Source organism: Lytechinus pictus, chromosome 2 (genome assembly GCF_037042905.1).
Source record: "Lytechinus pictus isolate F3 Inbred chromosome 2, Lp3.0, whole genome shotgun sequence".
Lineage (NCBI taxonomy): Eukaryota > Metazoa > Echinodermata > Echinoidea > Temnopleuroida > Toxopneustidae > Lytechinus > Lytechinus pictus.
Genome location: NC_087246.1, coordinates 50,204,128 through 50,227,969, shown reverse-complemented (window position 1 = coordinate 50,227,969; position 23,842 = coordinate 50,204,128). Strand labels below are relative to the sequence as shown.

The following is a 23,842-nucleotide window of genomic DNA, read 5'->3' as shown; positions in this document are numbered from 1 at the left end:
TCTTTTGTTCTTGTTGTTGTTTAGTTTTTTATTTATGCAGTATGCCTACATTTTAACTTTTTTTTCCGATTTGAGACAACGAGGACCGACTTTACCGAACCATAAAATGTTATAACAATGGTAATACCACATGTTCAGGGAGGAATAATGCTTTGTTTCGCATGAAGATGAGGAGAAAATTAGAATATTTCATGTTATAATACAATACAAAAGAAATGGTGAGTGGGTGATGTCATTAGTCCCAGAATAAAAGTCTGATCAGTCCCCTCATTTACATAGGGCCTATACCAACCCAGGATGTGTATATAACTGTTTTGTGAATAGGCGAAACTTAAAAACGTCATAACTTTCTTATTTAACATCCAATTTTGATGACATTTTCAGTGTTATGCTTTTTGGATTTTCTCGTTTTATTCAAATCAAGTATAAGTCTTAAGAGGGCGCTCGCGACTTAATTGGCTCTGTATTGCACATAGAGATGTATACTTAGTATATATCTCTATGGTATTGCATGACTTATTGCACAACAAGTCAACGACTATCCAAAATCAATAAGTGAGCGATCATTTAGCAAGTTGAAGCTCATCCTCTCCTACGTGTACTTGCGAGCCTCTGTGGGCCAAGGTAAACTAAGACTAGTGGTCGAGCTTTACTGAGTGTCGAGAGAGAAGTCGTCGCACCTGCGTATTGTATTGAAGCATTTGAACTGAGACATTCCGAGGTATTTATTTCATTTTGTGCTACGGTAATTATGTTTGAAACTAAGATATTTTTCAATACGTTGACATGTTTGTTTGACGTTAACAAATAATGAATACACTTTCAAAAATAATTTAAACAACGCTATTTACTTTGTGAACCGCACAGCTAGTTGGTTAAACAGTTTATTAATAATTAAATATTTGAATTTAAACTTTGTTTAAGAGTTTAAACACTTGTTTAAAATGTTTAAACAACTACTGTGCGATACTCAATGTAAACAGCGTTGTTTATTATTTTAATAGCGTACAGTTTACATATTTTGTTCCAAATTAATTGTCATATATTTCTTTATTTCTCCGAAAAAAAAAAATAATAAACTGGCATAAATGAATGAAGATAACCGATAACTGTGAAAAAAGCCCCAAATCCAATGAAATTCTCAAATCGTAAATCCTCTCTTTCTGATAAGCCTATAAGGTAAATTCGATTTCACATAGTTTCTGATTTTCAGTCACCGAGTCAGCTCTTCTGACATTCAGTTACGATTATAGGCAAGGACGTTAAAAATGACATGAACAAATGCAGAAGTCAGTATGTTATGAATTTTGTATTAGAACATATACATTCATTTAAAGGGATGGTCCGGGCTGAAAATATTTATATCTTAATACATAGAGTAGAATTCACTGAGCAAAATGCCGAAAATTTCATCAAAATCGGCTAACAAATAATAAAGTTATTGAAGTTTAAAGTTTAGCAATATTTTGTGAAAACAGTTGTCATGAATATTCATTAGGTGGGCTGATGATGTCACATCTCCACTTTCCGTTTTCTTATGTTATTACATAAAATCATATTTTTTTCATTATTTAATACTTGTGTGAATAATATGTCTCCCTTATAATGAAATCAGTTGCAGCAATAAATATCTAATGCACTAAATCAGTTGTCAATCCAATTTTTCTAGTTCTTGGAGGAAAAAATTGAATAAACCTAATTTCATATAGTAAAATACAAAAGAACAAGTGGAGATGTGACATCATCAACCCACGTAATGAATATTCATGACGAATGTTTTCACAAAATATTGCTAAACTTTGAAATTCAATAACTTTGTTATTTGTTATCCGATTTCGATGAAATTTTCAGCATTTTGCTCGGTGAATTCTTCTATATTTATTAAGCTATAAATACTTTCAGCCTGGACCATCCCTTTAAGGCCTTTTACAAATACTTCCCTCTTGATCATAATTACGATGATAGATGGGCGTGTATATAAGTCACTGTGGCTGATACATGTATATTTAGTATGAAATGAATATTAAGTGTGCATTTAATCACAGGAGCGGCAGAACGTATTTTCGTAGGGGGGGGGGGCAAAGCAAATAAGGGCACTTATATCTCAATGATGGGCACATTGGTTCAAACGGATATTTTCCCATGAGATTATCATCTGCGTGAAGTAATTGTGTGTTTTGTAGTAATTAAGTTGAGCAAAGCCATTTTGAAGTGATTTCTGTATGATATTTAGGCTTAGCGAGCTGGCGGTTTTGAAATTTTTAAAATTTGAAGTTGTAAGTCTCGATTTTTTGTCAATTATGGCGCTAATCACTGCCAAAAGGGCATCCTTGCGAGATGTTGCGAGCTCGAGTCACGAGCTCAAACTTTTGGCCATTTCATGTAATAAGACATGAAAATAAAAAAATCCGAGCAATTTTTGTAATCATGAAAAAGATGTGTATCTAACTATTAGTTAGATTTAAGAAAAATTAATGATTTTTTTAATATACTGACCAGAAAAGAAACCTGTTAAGGACTGCATTTAGTAACTCATGAATAGGATACATATCTCACCAATCGAATAATGCGAGTGCGAAGCGCGAACTGAAAATTTGTGATAATCCAACCTGAGAATTGGACAATTCAAGTATTTTTTGTAGCCAGGAACAGATTGAGTACCTAACTAAACAATAATTGATGAGAGCCCGAAACGCGAGCCGAGATTTTTTTGTGATTTTGTAACCTAAAATGCATTGTGTTTTATTCAAAAAGGGTATTTTTCTGGGGGGGGGGGCAAGTGCCCCCTGCTCCCGGTTCCTTCGCATCTGTTCAATATTATCCAACCATACGGTAAAATTGTATATATAAATAGTATACCAAAACAATAACTTTCCCAATCTCTCGGACCTTCACTGCTTAATTGATTATGGTGGAAATCACTGGTAGTGCGTTTAATAATCATTAAATGCTTTAATAGTCATTTTCCACCACAATCATTGACTTGTCGTGTCGTACGTTCAATTATATATATATATATCAGTATATATGTATATGTTAACATTCTGGTTGAATATTTGTTAAATATCATTTTCTATATGGCTCAAGGGAAATGCTTTTGAGAATATTTTCAAGACATTGATTAAAAAATCGTGAACAAACTTTTTTTGGGGCCCGGGCATTGTTTCCCTCTAAAAAATATGGTAAATACAGGGAGCCATTTAGGGGGGCATGATTTATCCAATTAGAGGGAATGAGTAATATAAGTCGATGGAACGATTTATATTAGTCGAGGGAACGAATTATAATTCGAAGAACGAACAAGCTGAATTGTACTATATAAATCGTAGGATGAACATGATGAACGGCTTCAAGTTGAGGGAACGAGTTAGTAAATCATGGTAATAGAAGAAATAAAACGTCATGCATGTCACCTTAAGGGTTCTGCATTTTCTCGAAATTAAGATTTTTTGGGGGAATAACACATCCTCTCTTTGCATCACTTTTGTTTTCACAATTTCCGTTAAAATAGTTGACCATTATTGTATTAAAGTGTTAATTCACCCTGACAAAGACTTTATTGTAAAAATAGCAGGAAAAAACTATTGATAAAGGTTTGAGGAAAATCCAATGAAAATTAAGAAAGTTAATAGAATTTTTTTATTTGTGACGTTATATAAATGCAGCTGCCCCAAATGTTACGTAATATAAAAAGCATAAATTTCAACTTTTTAATGGTTCATGATGACTAAAAACTTCTTCTTTCAGGAGCGGGTGTGAAATAATTTGTCTGTTGATAATGAAGGTACAATAAAAACCATCTTCATTTTTTTTATAAAATGGCATTTCATTGATTTTTTTTAATTTACGATATATGAAACTGCACGCATATGACGTCACAAAAAATGAATTTCAAATAACTTTTATAGTCTTTGATGGATTTCTCTATTATTGAATATTGAATACAAAACTATTTTTATAATCAAATTTTGGTCAAGGTGATCTTTACCTTCAAGTGTAATTGTGTGCAAGTGATACATCTAGCTAGTATTTTCTTATTTTGTCTCCCTATCAGATCACTTTGTTACTACAAACATGGGTCTTAAATGGTCAACCCTTTCCTCCGGAAAAGGATCTCCAACCACAGGCCAAGAACACTTGACCATGTCAACGATAACAGAAGGTACTTTTTAACAGTTTCACTGCAAAATGACTTTTTTTTTCGTACATTGCTTGTAGCAAATGGCAAGGACGTTTTAGTAAGAAGGTATCCTTGTCACGATAGATAAAAGGGTTTAAAAAACTTTTAAAATGAAACAGTCCATGTTGAGTTTGGTCTCTTAACCCGACCTTTGATAGCATTATACCCCCAATTTAACGAAGAGTCAGATCCGACGTAGCCCTAAGGCCCATGTCTGGTATGCAATTCAGAATATGAGCAACTAGTAAGAGACTATTCGCTCAAAGCCGGGTGAAGAGGCGGCGGAAGCAGCGGCGTAACAGGGGTCGGTGGCCAGGGGGGCAAGAGCCAAAAATTTCCCGGTCATATCATGGAACAGGCAATGGTGTCATAAGGCAAAAAAATTAAGGGGGCGATATGGCGTATCGGGCAAATATATATATATAAGCGAGCGAGCGAGCAAATCTTTTTGACATTTTTATTGCAAAAATCCAATTTTGTGATAGATTTTGACAAAATGTTAAAAAGATGATATCATATTTCACCCTCCTCTCTTTCCTTTTTTCTCTCTTTTTTTGTACGCCACGGTGAACAGTATTTTTGTTATGATTGTCAGCATCAGGGCGAAGCTCTATATGCTCGAGGGGGCCGAGTATGGCGCTTCTGGCAAGAAGTAGCTTAATATAGGTCCCGAGCGAGCGAAGCGAGCAAGATAAAAAAAATAACCTTTTCATGAGAATCTAACATGAAGATAGATTTTAACGTGATATTCAGAAAAATATAATACACTTTCCTTTCTTTCCTCTTTTTTTTTTGTTTGGTTGTAGAACTTTTGGTAGAACATGGTCCAACTCATCCATATAACAGTGCTTTATGGGTGGGGTCCAGGGCAGAGCCCCGGAACCTCTTGATATCAAAGCCATTTTAAACCTTACAGATGGCCACTTGTTTTAATCAAATTGCGTGTATATTTATATAGCTTTAACACAACACATAAATTCAATGCAGTTGTGTATCGTAATCATCCAAATATTGTGAGAGGCACACCATAGCAAATGTGGGAAAATTAGTAAAAAGTCGCCAGCGAGCGAAGCGAGCCAGAAAAAAAATGGCCTGTTAAAATGAAATTCTAATTATGTGATAGATTTTTACATCATTATAGCAAATATCATGTCATATATTTTTTTTCATTCATCTCATTTCGCTGCCTCCTTTATTTTCTTTTATTTCCCCTTGGCTGTGGAACCACCCCCCGGTACGCCAGTGCTTCAACGTAAAGCTTAATGCAGGAAGGGTCCATATAGGGGCCCGTTATAGAACCCATAAAAGGTTACAGATGAAGAGCCTCCACTGCACGGGGTCTTGACTCTAGGACAGAGCCTTTGGAGATTTAGCACGTTTATGATAGACTTTCGTACATTATGCTATATACCATCCATTTTTCTTCCCGCTCGTTATAGTGTATAGTGTACGTTATCTTGTCCCTATTCTTTATTTTCCAATTTAGATTTGGCTAATTCCATTCTGCCTTTTTTTCCCGCTTTTGTTTGCCTTTTTGTCATCTTTAATTTATTTCCCTTTCTTACTAATCATGCTAATGTATTATATCGGGGCGAATTGTTCTTTCTCACTTGTTCTTTTTCCTTCCTTTTCCCGTTATCTTTCCGTTTTCCCTTTTTTATGTTTTTTCTTAGTTTTCTTTTCCCTTTTCCTTTCCCCTTCCCTTTTCCCTTTCCCTTTTTTTCTTTTCTTTCCTTTCCCTTTCCCTTTCTTCCTCCCTTTTTTTTCTTTTTCTCGTTTTTTATTTATTTTCCCGGTGAGCTCCGCCAGGGGGGGGGGGGCAGCTTGCCCTCCCCCCTGCCCCCCCCCCCCCCGCCTGTTACGCCACTGGGCGGAAGCATCAACATTTTAAGGGGGCGGAAAATATATTTTCCCCCACATTTTCCCAGTCGGCTGCTTTTTTAGGGGGTAGTCTCTACTTAAAGGGGAATGAAATCTTTGGAACAAGTAGGCTTGTGTCGAAACAGAAAAATCAAAGAATAAGAACAAAGAAAGTTTGAGAAAAATCGGACAAATAATGAGAAAGTTATTGCTATAGAGATCCTCTTATGTGTGATGTCACATGTGAACAACTTTCCCTTTGATGGACTATAAAATACCCTCAAATTGTCTCTTTTTGCTTTTTCTTATGGTGATACAAACTCTTTATCCATGGTGTATTCTTTAAAAATCTGTATTACATGCCATCCAATAGAAAGAACACAATGTCATGATCTAGTGATAGAAGTGATAAAAGAGGCAATTTAAGTGAAATATATACTAAAGTAATGGGGAGAGTTGTTCACAAGTGACATCCCACATATTTGCCGCATTGCCAATTTGAGGATCTCCATAGCATTAGTGATCGCATATTCAAATGCCGATAACTTTCTCATTATTTGTCCGATTTTTCTCAAACTTACGTTGATCTGTTTCTTTGATTTTTTTGTTTTCACACAAGCAATTTTGTTCAAAAGTTTTTCATTCTCCTTTAAGTCTGAAGCTTTAAGTACATTCTTTTCTTACAAACTAGATGAGATATCTAATAGGGCAGGCGCGCATCCAGGATTTTGCAACCCGTGGGCCCGACCAGATTTTGGTGCCCCTGTGTAATTTTCGTAAAATTGCCCCCCCCCCATGAACATGAACAGGATGGGTATCAACATAAACATTTTATGTGAGCACGTAGCGCGAGCTGAAATTTTTGTTATTTCATCCCATAACTGGACATTCTAAGCCCTCTTGGAACCATGATGGGTATCTATCTATCTATTTATCTATCTATCTATCTAAACAATTGATGCGAGCGCGAAGAGCGCGAAGCGCGAGCTGAATTTTTTTTAATTCTGACCTAGAATTTTGACATCCGTAGTAAATTCGGTATTCATGAAAAGGATGGGTATCTAACTAAACATTTTATGCGAGCGCGAGCTGGAATCTTTTGATATTCCAACCCAAAACTTGAGATTCTAAGCACTTGTTGTGACCATGAAAATGATGGGTATCTAAAAAAATTGATGCGTGGACGAAGCGCGAGCTGAAAATTGTTGATATTCCTACCCAAAACTTGGGATTCTAAGCACTTTTGGTAATCATGAACAGTATGGGTATCGAACTAAACGTTCTATGCGAGCACGAAGAGCGAGCTGAAAAGTTTTTATATTCCAACCAAAAACTTGAGATTCTAAGCACTTTTAGTAATTATGAACCGGTTGGGTATATCTAACCAAACATTTATGCGAGGGCGAAGCGCGAGCTGAAATTTTTTGATATTTCGACCCCAAAATTGGGATTCTAAGCCCTTTTTTTAACAGGAAAGTCAGCTAACTAAACACTGATGCGATAGTGAGGAAAGAGATGAAGATGAGTGATTTACTGACTTGAAAAGAGAACAATTAAATTACTGTTGCTGTAATTCATGAAGAAAATACGTATCTCACTCAATTTGTCTGTCAAATAATGCGAGAGCGAAGCGCTATATAGCTCAATTTTTTTATATTTTTTTTTTGCAAGCAATTCTTTGCAAGAATTCCCTTTATTAAAGCAGAAGTTCACCCCCAACAAAAAGGTGATTTGAATAAAATGAGAAAAATCCAACAAGCATAACGCCAAAAAATTTCATCAAATCGTGAAAATCGGATGTACCAAAAGTGTACATTGTATATCGACAGCTAAAGTGCACAAATCTCTATTCCTCTTAAACAATTGCACAATAATTGTAAACGCGCTTCGACAATGCAGAATTTGAGCGTGTTACTTCATGAAGTGGGGATATGTTGTTATGTGGCCCCAACTCAGAATTGTGATATCTTTCTCGAAAATCAGTTCCAGGACTATGATGATCACCATAATCACATCATCACTTTCATCATCCCCCTCTTCCTCGTCCTCCTCCTCATCATCGATCGTCATCCCCATCATCGTCATCGGCACACTCGTTATCATTCATAAAAATTATGAATATTTTTCTCTTTGTCATGTTATTTAAACAGATAAAGTCTACCGATTGAAGGAACTGAAGCGCGTTTTGAACGACTTCAAGAAGAGAGGCATCAAATGGATCCGGGTGGAAATCACCGATATCAATGGCATGGCGTGTTGTAAGATGTTAGCCGTCCATACTTTGAAGGACCTGGAGTCGAAACTGGAGAGGGGCTTTTCCTTCCCTTCCGGATGCATCATAAATAGCCATTCAGGGAGTTTTTATGAGTCGGCTTTCAAGGTTAAATATTTTTTCTCGGATTTCTGTGCGCTTCCAGATCTTGGTTCCTTTAGGATGATCCCCTGGCTTGAGGATACAGCGACGTTCTCAACGGTACTCTATCATATAAATAGGAAAGACCTTGTGGTAGAGCATCCCAGGAATGTGGCGATCCAACAACTCCACCGATTGAAGAGTTTGGGGCTCTCATTGATGAGCGCCTGCGAGTTGGAGTTTCGACTCTGTGGCACTCAAGGACAAGATCTGCTTGAGGAAGGTACACGAATCTCCTTCAGCACAAAGATATTGATAAGGGCCAATGACTACATCAAGAAGCTGTTCGAATGTTTGAAACAGGCTGGAGTGCCGGTTGATGGTATTCACGCTGAGTATATTCCCGGATCTCTTGAACTGATCATGAAGCCTTCATTTGGCATAAAAACCGCTGACGACGTCGTCATGTGCAAGAATGCATGTAAAGAGATCGCCCTCTGCAACGGTTATATTGCGCAGTTTATACCAAACCCCAGTGGTACAGGGAATGGATGTACAATCCACTTCAACCATTCTATTTGGGACAAGTCTGGCAACGTGGTGTCCAACGTGGCAACGGGTGATCTAACTGACATGGGTAAGCATTGGATTGCTGGTCTTCTTGCCCATTCCCGAGGGCTGACTCCGCTCCTGGCTCCAACGGTCAGCGGAATCAAGATGTTTACCGATTATGACAACACTGACAGGTGTGAGCCGTCATACGTTAGCTGGGGCAGGCATAACCGATCGGTTACTTTCCGCGTCAAGGACGCCGATGGACCAAGTGGATCGTATATAGAGAACCGGATTGGAAGAATTGATGCGGATCCGTATCTCGTGCTTGCCGGCACCGTAGCTGCGGGACTCGATGGCATCATCAACAAGCTGCCTCTTCCAGAGGAATGCAGGGGAAACGCTCATAAGGACATGCCAAACAATACACCCAAAATTCCCTGTGATATGGTAGAAGGAATCGCTGCTTTGGTCCAAGATACAGCCCTATGTGAAGCCCTCGGGCAGGAATTCGTTGATCTTATAGTTGCTGTAAGGAGGCATGAAATTGAATATTGCAACGAAAAGGAGATCTGAATCAACTCTGAATATACCACAGTTGGCCCTATCATAGCCAAAGTCATTTCAAGAGGGAACACTTTCTACACCTTTCTAACACACTACGGAAATTTAGAATTGTAATTAGCACCAGAATAGACCACAAAATAAGTTTTATGTCTTCAAATTTTATTTTCAAAGCCGCTCGCTTGTTTCACTCGCTCGCGGAATATACAGCTAACATGTGTACATTATTTTAATAATCATAAATTCCCTTCTAAATGTTTTGCTCAACTTAGATTACCACATAATACACAGCTACTTCAGGCAGTTCATCTGTTTGCGCCTTATTCGTTCTTTGACATAAAAGTACATGAAGGCCTATCCCTTTGGAGGCTCACCCCCTCCTCCTCCCAACAAAAATCCGACCCTGATCGGACATCAACATGCTACAGTTCTCATCAAATTTGAACGCTTATGTGTCCTGTCATTTAGAGTGGGGTAAATATATGCTATAACAAAAGAGAAAGTGCCCTTTCCTTTGCCCCCCTCCCCGTTCAATATCACTCCACCGCTCCTGAGGATTTGCCGTTCCCATGTCGATGTAAATATGTTAGAGTACCATAACGTTTTTCCTGTATCCACCCCCTCTCCTATGTCTTTCTGTCTCTAAGTATCTTCATTCATATGTTTTTTCATCTCTCTGTCTCGATCCCCATGTTCGTCCGTATGCACGTCAAAACTCCTAATTTTTTTATTCATAAATGTTTTGGGTATCAATTTTATTACGACATGAAGCTATCTTTCTACATTTCTTTCATTTTATTTTGCATTTGCGATGACTCATCAATATAATAAAACAGTATCTTAATCACATGTACTTGAACGATTACAATCTTTATAATCAGTCATTTTACAAAAATAATATATTATCTGATACCACATAATTGGTCTATGATACAGTCACTGCAAATAGTTTATTAGTAAATTTGTATTATGCCAGCAGTTCTACAAAAAAACGATTATTATCACACGTATCAGATATCATGCGTGGACAATTATTGTTCGTGGTAGGAGGGAGAGTGTATTTCATAAATATATACATTCAAGTATCAAAGTTCATGTACAAGTTTTCATATTAAAACATTTTGGGGAAAAAGTGTAACAAATTGCAGAAAAAGATACATGCGTCTCTTTATGGAATTACATACGATGGCACGACATTTGCTCCAGAAGCGACAATTGCTCCGGTCTTGATATCTCAGAGGGCTTCGGGTAAGAGTAAGGATTGTAATAGAGTTTTTTGCTCAGAATAATTTAAAGATAAGGATTATAGGATTTATTTAGTTTTGGAAGTTAGTTTTTATGTTTGTCTTAACCTGCAGATTTTCCATCGAGCAATTGTCGCCGAAGAAGATAAATGTCATGGAACCAAAACAGTCACTCTGTCAACCATAATTTTTCGCAACCATTCGTTACATATAACTTGGAAACTTCGAGTCGTATAGGATCCATTGGAAATTTATGAGAAAATAATTCGCAGATCGAAGAGGTATTAATCTAAAGGCTGCACAATAATATCGCCTTCGACCGTGGAAGGTGATACGCCTAGTCCTAACCATGTTAACTACCACTGATTATGATGATTATACGCCCAAGCCAGTTTGTCCTCGCCTTCAACTTGAGAAGGAATATTCACAGACATCAATGTGATTTAAATGAGAATGGTGCACTTAAAAAGTAACAAATGTTTTAAAGAATGCAATTCAAGCGCCTTTGATAATTTCACTGACGCATTAGAAATCTCTAGATTGAAATGCCTTTTACTGCCTACTGCAAGAATTTTAGACACCTTTGGAATTTACACATAGTTCTAGATCTTTGGTAAGTTCTCGAAATCCGACCAAGAATGCGTTGGGCTTGCCTGCCGGGTTCTAATTTTGATTGGAAGCGGACAATCCCCGGGGAATCGTTAACTAGTTAGACCATGCCGAGACTTGGACCTGGAATGGTTTGGGCTTGCGTGCCAGGTCCAAGAGACCATCCATTGGAAGCGGACCATCACCGGAAGGTATGGTGAACTTGATCTGCTGAACCATCGAAGTGAAGAAAATAAACAATTCCATCTTGGCTAATTGGTCTCCCATACACATGCGTTTTCCTAAAACGATAAAAAAGAAACAAGAACCAAAATAAAGTTCAAAATCAAAATGAATGTTTGGGATCTATTCAATTAATTCAAAACTGCTCTCACGCCGGGGTTCCACTTATGGAAACTCCTTAAAAAGATGGAAGTCCTGATAGGCCTATCTATCTGTTCCATCACTGTCTGCAAGCTGCAGAAGACAAATAATCTCTTGACTGGAATCGGACAGCGATTCGGAGACAACGTCATCTTTTGCTTGCAATTATTAAACAGGTGGAGAGTTTATTCCAAAAGAGAGGTGTGAGAGGGAGATAATAGGTAGTTTTCGCATTTACTATACGAAAAAATTTTCTATAACGCATTGATTCTTTTGAAAATGCATTTTAAAATCAAAGTAGAGAGCTGAGAGGCTTTTGTGGAAATTCGATGGACTGGAACAGCAGATCATCCAAACATTTGCACCTTGCGAACAATCGCAAATATGTCGTTTTCAGGAGTCAATTAAGACATTTCGATGCTGTCCCGGTCCACCAACTTTTGACAAAAGCCTCTCAACTCTCCATTGTGATTTGACTTGCATTTTCAAAGGAATTAGTGAATTGTAGAGAGTGTCCCCGTAGTAAATGCAAAGAGTCCGTAATAGTCCAGAATCTAAACAATAGAAAATGGTGTAAAATCGAAGTTCTAGACTCCATTGCACTGAACAAGAATCATTCTCGCTATCCAAATTTGGAGCTAAACACGGTATACTTAGAAAGCTCGAATAACAGTGTTATCCCGGCATTATCCTGGTGAAGTCACTTTCCCGCATGCGGGAGCACATTTCAGCTAAACAGTTGTGCCATTGGGCCTATTCAGAACAAATACAATTGTTTCTGTGAACAATACAGACCGTTGATCTTGTCAAAAAAAGCTACAATAGTTAAGTATGCCTTGTACAATTAACATTGTCCTATAAAAAGAGAAGTGCATTAAAGTGGTAATACATACCGGCAGAGAATGGCAGAAAATTGTCTGGTTGCTTGACAAGTGTACCGTCATTATTGAGGAACCTGTCGGGATTAAACTGACTTGGATCCTTCCACACGTCAGGGTCATGATGTAGAGACCTAATAAGAATTAAAATAAGCAGGTGTATATTGATATGGTAGTTGCAACTGATGGTAAAACAATTATCAAGTATTAAAGCTAGTTGTCATCGAAGACATCATGAGTATGTCGTAATTAGTTGTTATAATGTGCTATTTAACCCGAAAAACCAATCGGGGCTAATGCAACTCTTCCACACTTTTGCAAAATAATGTGCATATTTGCATTATTAGCATTGTTAATCACACTGAATTTAATCCGATATGCATTCTTTTAGGTTACATGGCGGGCTGCATGTGGTCCAAGTTTGGTTGAATTAGGAGAAAAGATAGCAAATACCTCAGTCATTATAGGCGTCAAACAGCTTAGTCTTTTCTTAGCGTTGATCGTTTTCCTAGAACAAATCTAACAATCATTTCACCTAAATTAACAAATGTAATGTCGTTATGTTGTTCATTATAATCCAGAACACACCCGCCCCTTAAGGAGTTTATGAGAGAGATATAACATTCTGAACGCCCCGGAAAAAAAATCATCTGAGATTCAGGGTCGTGGCCTTAGACATTCTCTTCTAGAGTAAACCCATTACTATACCATCAAGGGCGCCCTCCCCCTTGATCGGCCAATGCACCATTTCTCACCAGAGGTTGATGAGTAGTGCAGTTCCTTTGGGAAGCCTGTGACCGCAAAGATCAGCATCCCTGGCTGCCTCGCGGGGTATCAGGGGTGCTACGGTCGCCAAACGTTGGACCTCTATCAGGGCTGCTTGGGTGTAGTTTAAACCAGATCGATGAGACAAGGACACTTCTTTGAGGCCTATTTCCTATCAGAGAGAAAGTAAGATGATTGGGAGGTAAGTCAAGCGAGAGGAGAACTTTAGAGAACGATATCTAATGGAAAATTCTCCTAATAATTTCGATGTGTCAGTTTAAGACTATAAAACGGTGTCTGTGTTTAGAAACTTATTATCTTTGTCATAATTGAAACACACTATTTCATATTATTTCGAATGTACGTAAAAAAGGCCTTCATCTATCTTTGCACGTACACGGCATGCAAGAGGCAAACTCAAGTCGGATCAAGCGTTTCATGACATTGTCAGCACTGGCGATTTTTCTTTCTCCGTCAGTTTCTTTAGAAACAGTCAGACAAGTGCTTCTCAGGCAATCAATACCAAGGATTGAGCATGTCAATGCTGAATGTTTAATCAGTGCAGAGAACTTTGGCGAACCGATGCCCAGATACTAGGGGAACTTGTGGGATGAAAGTTACCATAGTAACAGTATCGGTCAAAATCAAAGAAAATTGCCAAATCCTGGGGCCCGTAACGGGCCTAAATTCGGCATGTAGAAGACCTGCGTTTATATGTAAACGCAGAACAAAAAGTCGAGAACAAGTCCCGAATATGCGCCTTTGTTTAGTTGAAAATGAGTTAGGTTTGACTTTATAGAGAGTTGCGTTTTATTGCATCTCTTTCGACAACGGGCCCCTAGCAACTTGTTAAACGACAAAATTGTTGACTAAAAGCTCTCTCAAGGAGCTCGAGCATGTAATCAAAATTTTGTCCACCGACAACCATCCTTGATTTGATTAGCTGAAAAGCGCTACTATAGTAACTAGGATAAAACGGGGTTTATCAGATAAAACTTCCCACCAGTCATTTCATTAAACACACCTCTTGGCGTTCGCTGAATGCTGTGCTGCTGTTGTAGCTAAAGCAGCGGAAGAGCTCTACAATAATGATAGAATATCAAAGCTCATCATGTCTCAGTTTTCCCAGTTTTTTTTATATTTCTTATATACTCATCATGGCTCAGAGACGAAGGTAGGCCCCTACTTTCCCGACGTATATACATCTTACCTTTGTTTATCTTCATGATCATATTCGGTATCAACGCTTTAATGGTGGCAATGATACCAATTAGCACCAGACTCATAAATACAAAAGAGCTTCAATATCTGGCATAATTGTAAAGTATAAATGCTACTCACATTAACAATTTCGTCGTGGATTTTCTGCTGGATCTCTGGATTATTAGCAAGGTAGACCACTGCCCATGTCATGGTGGTTGATACAGTGTCAGTTCCCGCCAAAAACAGATCAATCAGCACCAGGTCCAGTGATTCCAGTGAATAATTATTTGGCTCCGAACGACGTTGGATGAGGTAAGCGTCCAGAAAATCGCTGGCCACCAGTTCACCTAGTTGTGTTTATGATTAAGATATGATAAATCGAAGATGGTATTTAGTCTGCTGGGCAAACCCTTCACTCGAGTTAAGGGTCTGAATGTGCAGCCTACTCATGCCTTGTGTACTGAAGGCCCTCTCGCTCAGAACTGAAACAGCAAGTTTTGTATGTGCTTATAGTCTTTGCGTGGAGACAAACTTGCTGATCAAAGTTTCAATCAGGGTCTGTGTCTGCAGACTAGATGGTATTGGGGTTAGCTTTAAGGGGGAGGGGAGCTGAAAAACTAGGCATGCCAAATTACGATTACATATAAGGTACTCTTGCATTGCTGTATTTACTTAGGCCCCCATTCCACAGAACGGAGACCATTAATGAAATACCACTGAAAGACTTATAATTGCTGAGGTCTTACAGCGGTCTTCAAGATCACTGACATTTGTCATCTCTGTGGAATGGCTCAGAAAGACCCCTCATAGTACTCTGAAAGACTGATGGATATTTCTTGTCTTACTGGTCTTAGAGTAGTCCTATAGAGATCTTTTAATGGTCTTTCAGAGATCTTTTATGCAACAAGTGATCTTTCAGAATTCTTTCCATGGACTTTGCCTAGTCTTTCAATGATCTTTGAATTATCTTTTAATGATCTCTCATGAGTCTTACAGTGATCTCCGCAAAAATATTGAGAGACTACCGAAAGATCATTGAAAGAATATTAAGACCTTTGAAAGTTCATCGAAAGACCGCTGAAAGACCACTGAAAGACCATTTTCCTGTAAGACCGTTGTAAGACTTTTGAACTGTTTCAAAAAGTTTTGGAGCCCATGAAGACGACGAAGACCACTGAAAGATTGGTCAGGACTCGTGTAAGACCTCAAAGACCATTGTAGGTTCATTGAGAGACCTCTGAAAGATCAACCAGAATTCATGGTCTTTCAAAGGTCTTTCAGCGGTCTTGTTTTCTGTGGAATGGGGGTTTAAGTTAATGTATTAGGGGATCTCAATGAAGAAAAACGTCCCAATGAAACATCATTGTATTATTGTTCCTGTAAATTAGTAGAAACATATGTATATCTTGTAAGGGGGTGTAAGGGGGTTTGACGCACACAAAATGAGAATATGACTAATGGGCAAAGGGTCTACGCCAGAGGGACAAATAAAAAAACATATTCTAAATGGAGTCGTACTGATGCAATTGTAAGGGAGTTAAGCTAAACCATCTTTGACTTTAAAATTCCTGGTCGGATCGTTCGGGTCACACTCTGATCCGGGTAAAAAAAAAAGAAGCGATCCGAAATAAGTTCTGTTATCATGGTTATGCCCCAACGGACTGATTTGCGAATCAATCTGACTCTGAATTATCAAAATCGTTATAAGTGACATATGAAATCATAATACCTTTACATTCATCCATTCGTTTCTCCCGTATTTTGATCTGCTGATCGAAAAATGCCTTTATTTTTCTCCATGCATTGTCGAGTCTCCTCCACTTCGATGCGTACTTGAGTACGGGCCAGAGGGAAGGAAAGAGAGTAAGCAAGGCACCTTCGTCATTCACCATCAGGTCTCGTACATCCCTTATCAGTTCGTCCCCGCTCTCGGATCCGTGGTCATTCCGGTGATTGAACACAAGTTTGTTGATGACGTTGGATGAGGTAACACCGAATGCGATACTTGGGTCCAGCTTGGATCCGAATTTGGACTGTCGAGGTTAAAATAGTAAAGGATTTAGAAATAAAAGAGCGACATGACCAGTAGGCCTACTGCACACGCTGAAATTAAGGATGGTATATTTTGTAAAAGAGTAATCCTGTTTCAGATGGTATAAAGGTAAAGATGTGAATGTGAACCTTTCCAAAAGATATTTTTCTCATAGAATGCAGTATGATAAGGGTACAACAGAACCAAATTTTAATGAGCGGCATTTCGGTCATATATTTATCTTAATAATCTTTAATTTTAATCTTAAAATTCACATATCATATGCAAAATCATAAGAATTCACTCAAGTTTAAATTAATCATCAAATCCTCATTAACAAGTTTAACGCGAAGAAATTATTGTTAAGTGGGCTATATCCAGGGCCGTTATCCCGATGGACAAAGATGTGTGATGTCACATGTGAACAACTTTCCCTTTGGTGGACTATAAAGTACCCTCAAAATGTCTCTTTTTGTTCTTTATTATGGTGATACAAACTCTTTATCCATAATGTATTCTTTGAAAATCTGTATTACATGCCCTCCTATAGAAAAAATACAGGATCTACTGGCAGATGTGATGAAAGAGGCAGTTTAAGTGAAATATATACTAAAGTAATGGGAAAGTCGTTCACAAGTGACATCACACATTTTTATCGCATTGCCAATTAGAGGATCTCCATAGCATTAGTGATCGCAATATTCAAATGCTCATAACTTTTTCATTATTTGTCCGATTTTTCTCAAACTTTCTTTGTTCTTATTCTTTGATTTTTCTGTTTTCACACAAGCTTCTTGTTCCAAAGGTTTCTTTTTTCCTTTAAGAGCAACTTTAAGAACGACTGGTGATCCTTTATTACGCCCTAAATAATCACCAATGAACCACCAATGGTGAATATCATATACCACAAGAAAGGATCACCAGTCGTTCTGAAAGTCACTCTTAACCTACGAACAGCTTTATGAAACGGCCCCCAGGACGACACTGCTGTTTTGATTCACCGATTTGCAACAAAGGCTTGCATTGTCATGAAGGGCTTTAGACAAACGATTCTCTACGTTCCAGAAAGCGTCCTCGTAGTATTGCGAAAACGCCCTATTGACAAAATGACTACTCACCTTGAAATAGTCCATAGCATGTCTGGCTTCTGTTTGAATAAGGGGTTCCAGAGATACTTTGCCAAAACCCATCCCTTTTAAGGTGGTGTGTGCAAATTTTCTTTGGCGTTTCCATTCTTCATCAGCCCTCGTGTCGAAAAGACCTATTGAGGGGACAAACATAAATGGGCAAACGACGTCACGTAGTCTTCGACTGGACTATGCACCTGATCCAGTTACACCATCGAAACCGATTCCAAACCAACCAATGGTATATGTCATTGGAGACTGTTCATTTTCGAGTCGGTTTCACGAGGTGGGACTGCACCATTATTGCACTGTTTGTCTGATTTTCCTGCCCCTTCCCTTTGAGGCCTTTATCAATTCAAGCTCTAAGCTTAAGATGAAGGTCTCACACATTTCAAAATGTATTATGTCGATATATGTATGTATATAATTTTTCCTGCTAATTGTTTTAATAATTAAAAAAAAATTATCAGGTATAAATATATTTAAATTAGATTGATAGAATGTATATATGCATATTTCATTAATTATGGCATTTGCTTATTGTTATGTTATGCTCAGAAAAAATGATTACACTTGTATATACTTTTGTTATTGGAATGTGGAAATAAATAAATCGAATCAAATCAAATCAAATTATATATCTTCGGAGTCAGGATATCTGCTGCGCTTACCCTTATACATGTACAAATAATCCTATGCGCAAATATTCTTGAACTTGAATCAATGGCGGCATCAGGATTTTTAAACTATTAAAGGGGGGGCACACGGGAGGGGGGGCAAAATAACTTTGGGAGGGTAAAGGCAGACACAAATTTGTTTGCCTGTTTTGCAAAATCGAGAGCGAAGCGCGAGCTAAAATTGTTGATATAGGACCTACTATCTTGAAAAGAGACATGTTAAGAACAGTTTGCTGAATTTTCTTAATATCCTGATATGATTAGGAAGGGAATCTAACTAAACAATTGATGCGAGCGCGCCTAGCCCGAGCTGATTTTTTATTTATTTTTCAGCACATTATTTGTAATTATGAACATGCAAGTGAAAACTCGAATCACGAGAAGAAAATGTGTGCATATTGACTAGAACACTGGATTTTTAAGCCCCCCCCCCCCTCCCACTGGTGCCGCCATTAACTTGAACTACAATTAGCTTAAGTACAATCAATAATAAAATTGGAATCCAAAAACACACCATCGTTATCTGCCCAACAGCAGCTAAAAATCGACTCTCAACGAAAGAGTAATAAGTTTTATTTATTCAAGCCTACGTGTCGATCACGAAACCTACGTGGACCTTCTTTTTTTATCAGTATACAATAATGAGTCAGCAAAAAATGTATTAATCTGACAATAGATAATTTACAATTTTCTACATGATCGCGCCTTTCCCGGTTTACCTCGTTTCTTTACCATGCGCTGTGTCGATATTCCTCTATTGACCCAGTTATCAACATTACAAAGGAATAAATGCACGAACTGAATTTAATACTATTGATTTCTTTCCGTGAATGACGGTCGTAATGTCCTCAATCATAAAACAACTACTGGTAGTAAGTAGTACAGGGGTATGGAATGTAATATGCTTACCCGCATTATCAAGTTAACTTATAATATAAAAATGTCTTACTTAGATGTCAGTTTGGGTTTTTGAAAACCCTCTGTCAATCAGTCCTGCTTGGGGACGTCACACGTGTAAAACATGTACAGAGTAGTCAAATAAACACTATGGGTTTAATTAACATTTCATAAATTGATTCAGTGATTGGTAGTTTGGACTCTTCTGGGTTTAGTAATCATAATGCTTCCCGGATTAAAAGACTAGTACATGATGCAACAAACTTTCATCCTTCTTCATGTTATGCCTCCGTCATGGCGCCATCATCGACGTCTTCGAATAACCGTGATCTAATTCAGCCCCATTCACCAAATCACCACAAAGACAACAATTTGTATACGCCATTTATATAGGGTTGCAAAATATATAATCAATGAACATTTCTGAGGTGGTATATAGGACACTGCATGGTCATAATGGGGCATCACTCTCGTGTGACCCTCCTAATAATGGCTTTTACTTTGTATCCAAATGTCGGATTATGAAACACAATGATAAATGTAAGATTTTGTTCATGCCACAAACTAGAAGATGAAGAAAGATACCATGCGTCTCTCCCTCTCCATCCTCTATAGCCCAAATATTCCCCCATAATTTGCCGACGAACGACACCCCCCTTCCTTTGAAATAATTACCTTTATTGAGGAATAGTTAAAATCCATCCCAACAAAAAGTTGATTTGAATAAAAAGAACAAAAAATCCAACAAGCATAACGCTGAAAACTTCATTAAAATCGGATGTAAAATAAGAAAGTTATGAGATTTTTAAGTTTCGCTTGATTTCACAAAACAGTTATATGCACATACCGGTTGGTATGCAAATGAGGGAACTGATGACATTTTCTCACTATTTCTTTTGTATTTTATTATATGAAATATGAAATATTCTCAATTTCTCCCAATTGTCCTGTGAAACAAAATTTTATTCTCCCTGAACATGTGGAATTACCATTGTTTAACATTTTATGGTTCAGTCAGGTTGGTCCTTATTGTCAAATCTGTAAAAATTGTAATATTGAAATAATTCTAACAATGAAAAACAAAAGAAATAGTGAGTGAGGGACATCATCACTTCTCTCATTTGCATGTGACTAGATTGTGCATATCACTGTTTTAGCGAAACTTTAAAATATCATATCTTTCTTATTTTACATCCGATTTTGATGAAATTTTCAGCATTACGCTTGTCTAATTTTTCTCTATATATTCAAATAAACATTTTTTATGGAGTGGACTTGACCTTTAAAAAAGTATCAACCTACATCATTTTGAAGTTGCCAACTTTCTTATGCACGCTCCACCCCCCCCCCCCCCCCTGCTTAATCTTCTGGATGAAATACTTTCAGGGCGTAAACGAGAATGATAATAAAAATGATGATGGCCGAAAGATACCTCTTCGATTTGGGTTTAAGTCGCGAATGGCAACAGAATCATTTCGGTCGGCGAAGTCCAATCCTGTCTTAGACGTTATTTCTTTAATCGCGTCCAAACCGTTCACCACCACAAACAGCCTTCTACCGAAATAAAGTGAATAAATAGAACCATATTCTTTGCACCAATCCAAAATCAATTTCAAAAGTTCATCGTGCTGTTTCAGCGAAAGTATATTGCCCAAGATGGGAAGTGCCGTTGGTCCTTTGGGAATGTTGAAGGCAACCTTGCTCTTCAAGAAAGTAAAGAGTATGATGAAGGTGATTACGAAGACAAGCAATGTGCCAATATTCTCCGTGATAAACTCAATCGTCGCCATTTTCAGTGACGAGAAACCTTTTGTTTGTCTGTGTTCAATAAAAGAAGTTTTACGTCTGAATGACGTCATGTCAGCTGAGTACGTTAATTGTTTACCTCTATTCACGTGATCAATTTTTAGAATTGTTACGTAAGACTAGACATCGTGAAATGTCGCTTGGCACTCGTTAGAGCCTGGGTTGTATCAAAATAAATGATAGGTGTCAGAGGTGGATGTGGATGCGTGATGCGTGTAGGCCTTTTCTTCACTGACACAGGGACCAACCCCGGTCAAGACAAGTCCACTTGAACAATAAAATTTGAATTATTTGAAATATAGAGAAAATCAAACAAGTCGGCCTATACTGTAGGCCTAAATGAGCTTTCACAATTGCTCTTGCGATCGTTTGCGATCATTTTGTCACAATATATGTTGCACAGAATCGCAACGGTTGTAAGCAGTCGCACCACTAATTGTGAAAGGGGCTTAAAGGGCATCCCAAAAATAATCAAAACCTACACAAATTTCACTCCACTCAGATTATTTTTAAATTGAATCGAAGCTCATGGGCTAGATAGGCAAGTTGATGACCTCACCTCACTTTACTTGTATAATCCCGAAAAGTCTTGAGTTCTCTCTCAAAGACTCATTTTTCATAGAAGTGTGGGATTGATTTCTCAATTGAATCAGGATGAATTCATTTATTAAATGTGAATTCCCTGATACTTATCTTATGGGGCGTAAAACTTAAAGTTGTTTGATTTTCTGCTCAAGTTATGATAAAAAAAAATAATGACGCAAGCCAGTTCGTGAAGAAAATCAGTATAGTTACCCCATGGGCAATCTACCCCTGGCTCGGTTATATAAGCTTCAGAAGCTCCAGAATGTCGCTGCTCGCATCGTCACATTGTCAAATAAACGCTCTCATAATTATGGAATTCACTGCATTGGCTCCCGATCAAAATTCTGATTATCTTTAAGATTTTGTTGCTTGGTTTTCATAACATTCACGGATCAGCACCACGATACAGTCTTTCTTTTATATCAATTACTACAGACCCAAGTAGGACGTCTTTGCCCCGTCTTTGCGCTTGTCCACTTCGGACTATCTTGTTATTCCAAAAGTTTCCAAAACTTGGGGGAGAGATCATTTGATTATGTGTGCCCCACTAGTGGAATAGCCTTCCTGAAGACATAAAAATGCACCTCTGTCGAGGCTTTTAAAAATCTTCAGAAACTCGTTTATTGATCTCCTTGCTCTTTGTGCGCCTCGGAGCACTCTAGAGTGGATTTGGCGCTTTAAAGGTCACATTATTATTTATTATTATTATATTCAGAAAACAAAACGGACAGGGAACTTCGAAACATACCTAGTCTATCGGGGTTGTAGGATAGAAAAACGAGACTCTCATTCCTATCGCCGAAGTCGTATCCCGTTCTGGTGGTGAGCTCTTTCACAGCGTCCAACCCGTTGACGACCACCATCAATTTCCCACCGATATACAGAGAGTAGATGCATCCATGCTCCTTTCCCAGCTGGAGCAACTGACGAAGGAGTCCATCATGTTCTTTCAGAGACAGTATGTTTCCGAAGAAGGGTATCGCCGCTGGTCCCTTTGGAATATTGAAGCCTGCAAGAGATCTTTTCTTGAGGAAAGTTACGACGAGGACGAATGTGGTTACAAAGACAAGCAGTGTTCCAAGATTCGGCGTTAGGAAGTCGGCAGTCGCCATATTTGCTGGAATCGTTCAGTCGGTCATTTAAAACTTGTGATTATGGGGATTATTGAAGATTCAAAGGTCAAGTCGACGTTGTTGATACCACGCTTAGATAAAATGCCTATAGTGGTATAATGTCTGTTATAAGCCTACTCCGAGCCTACTACATGACGCATCGCACTCACTATGTGTGTCTACTGGTCTTGAACGAGAATATAATCTGTTCACGATGAAATCATATATTGGTTTTCTGTCCGGAGAACAATGATTTCTAAAGCTGAGCGTGCATGACACAGACGGGTCACCGTCGAAATCGACTCGAGAGGGAGTTAACGTTGCTTATCGTATGAATTCATTCAGTTCATTACAAAGTCCTACAAAATATATTACAAAATGAATAAACTCGACGGTTTTGCATAAATCATTTTTAATACATAATGAGCAAAGTTTGTTTAGAGAAAATTATACAGTCGATTAAGACATTGTTCCTTACACGAATGATTTTTTTTTTCACATTATGAAACATGATTTGCTTTGTTCCTGGTGCTCGCATTGGCTGTTTAACGAGATATATAATCATGTTGTACTAAAACATCCCGTTTTCAAGTCAATGTACACCAAATATATTTCCTCGCACTTCAAGTTATTATTGTTTTATCTAGTGACATATGCTTCTTTTTCATGACTTGGGCCTACTTAAAGTGATTGCCCCTAAGAAAACACGGGGGCTATATATATAGGCCTATATATATATATATATATACTAGGGCCGACTTAAAGTGATTGCCCCCTAAGAAAATGGGGGGCTATATTTATGTAGCGCTTGGCACTCGCATTAAATGATTATATGGTAAGAAAATTGCCACTTAAATAGTCCCGTTAAAAATCACAGTAAATTGGTTTATAATGTATTGTTTGAATCCATTTCGATTTACATTAATGTCAGTATGGCTGCATAAATCGCACGAACCGCTTCATTCTCGTCATACTAGGTTATGGATGCTTCTTATCATGCTCTGCCGAAAACGCCGTTTTTAAATATAATGTATT

General features: G+C 37.9%; 2 protein-coding genes across 3 annotated transcripts; one reads left to right on the top strand and one right to left on the bottom strand.

The window, feature by feature from the left end:
* The first annotated feature begins 488 nt into the window (after window positions 1-488).
* LOC129278190 (lengsin-like) lies at window positions 489-10,362 on the top strand. The gene is made up of 3 exons (XM_064095047.1): window positions 489-721; window positions 4,055-4,162; window positions 8,191-10,362. The coding sequence occupies exons 2-3, from the start codon at window positions 4,075-4,077 to the stop codon at window positions 9,519-9,521; spliced, it is 1,419 nt and encodes a 472-aa protein (XP_063951117.1). The 5' UTR covers window positions 489-721; window positions 4,055-4,074; the 3' UTR covers window positions 9,522-10,362.
* Window positions 9,651-23,291, bottom strand: LOC129254077 (cytochrome P450 2J6-like). 2 transcript variants are annotated; one of them, XM_054892530.2, is made up of 7 exons: window positions 22,444-23,291; window positions 17,722-17,864; window positions 16,301-16,604; window positions 14,710-14,918; window positions 13,359-13,540; window positions 12,619-12,737; window positions 9,651-11,643 (listed from the first exon to the last, which is right to left on the bottom strand). In XM_054892530.2, exons 1-7 carry the CDS (start codon window positions 22,805-22,807, stop codon window positions 11,459-11,461), a joined length of 1,506 nt encoding a protein of 501 aa, XP_054748505.2. In that variant the 5' UTR covers window positions 22,808-23,291; the 3' UTR covers window positions 9,651-11,458. The 2 variants fall into 2 exon arrangements, with proteins under 2 accessions (XP_054748505.2, XP_054748506.2); XM_054892531.2 differs by lacking the exon at window positions 22,444-23,291 and adding an exon at window positions 20,737-22,340.
* Between the last annotated feature and the right edge of the window lie 551 nt (window positions 23,292-23,842).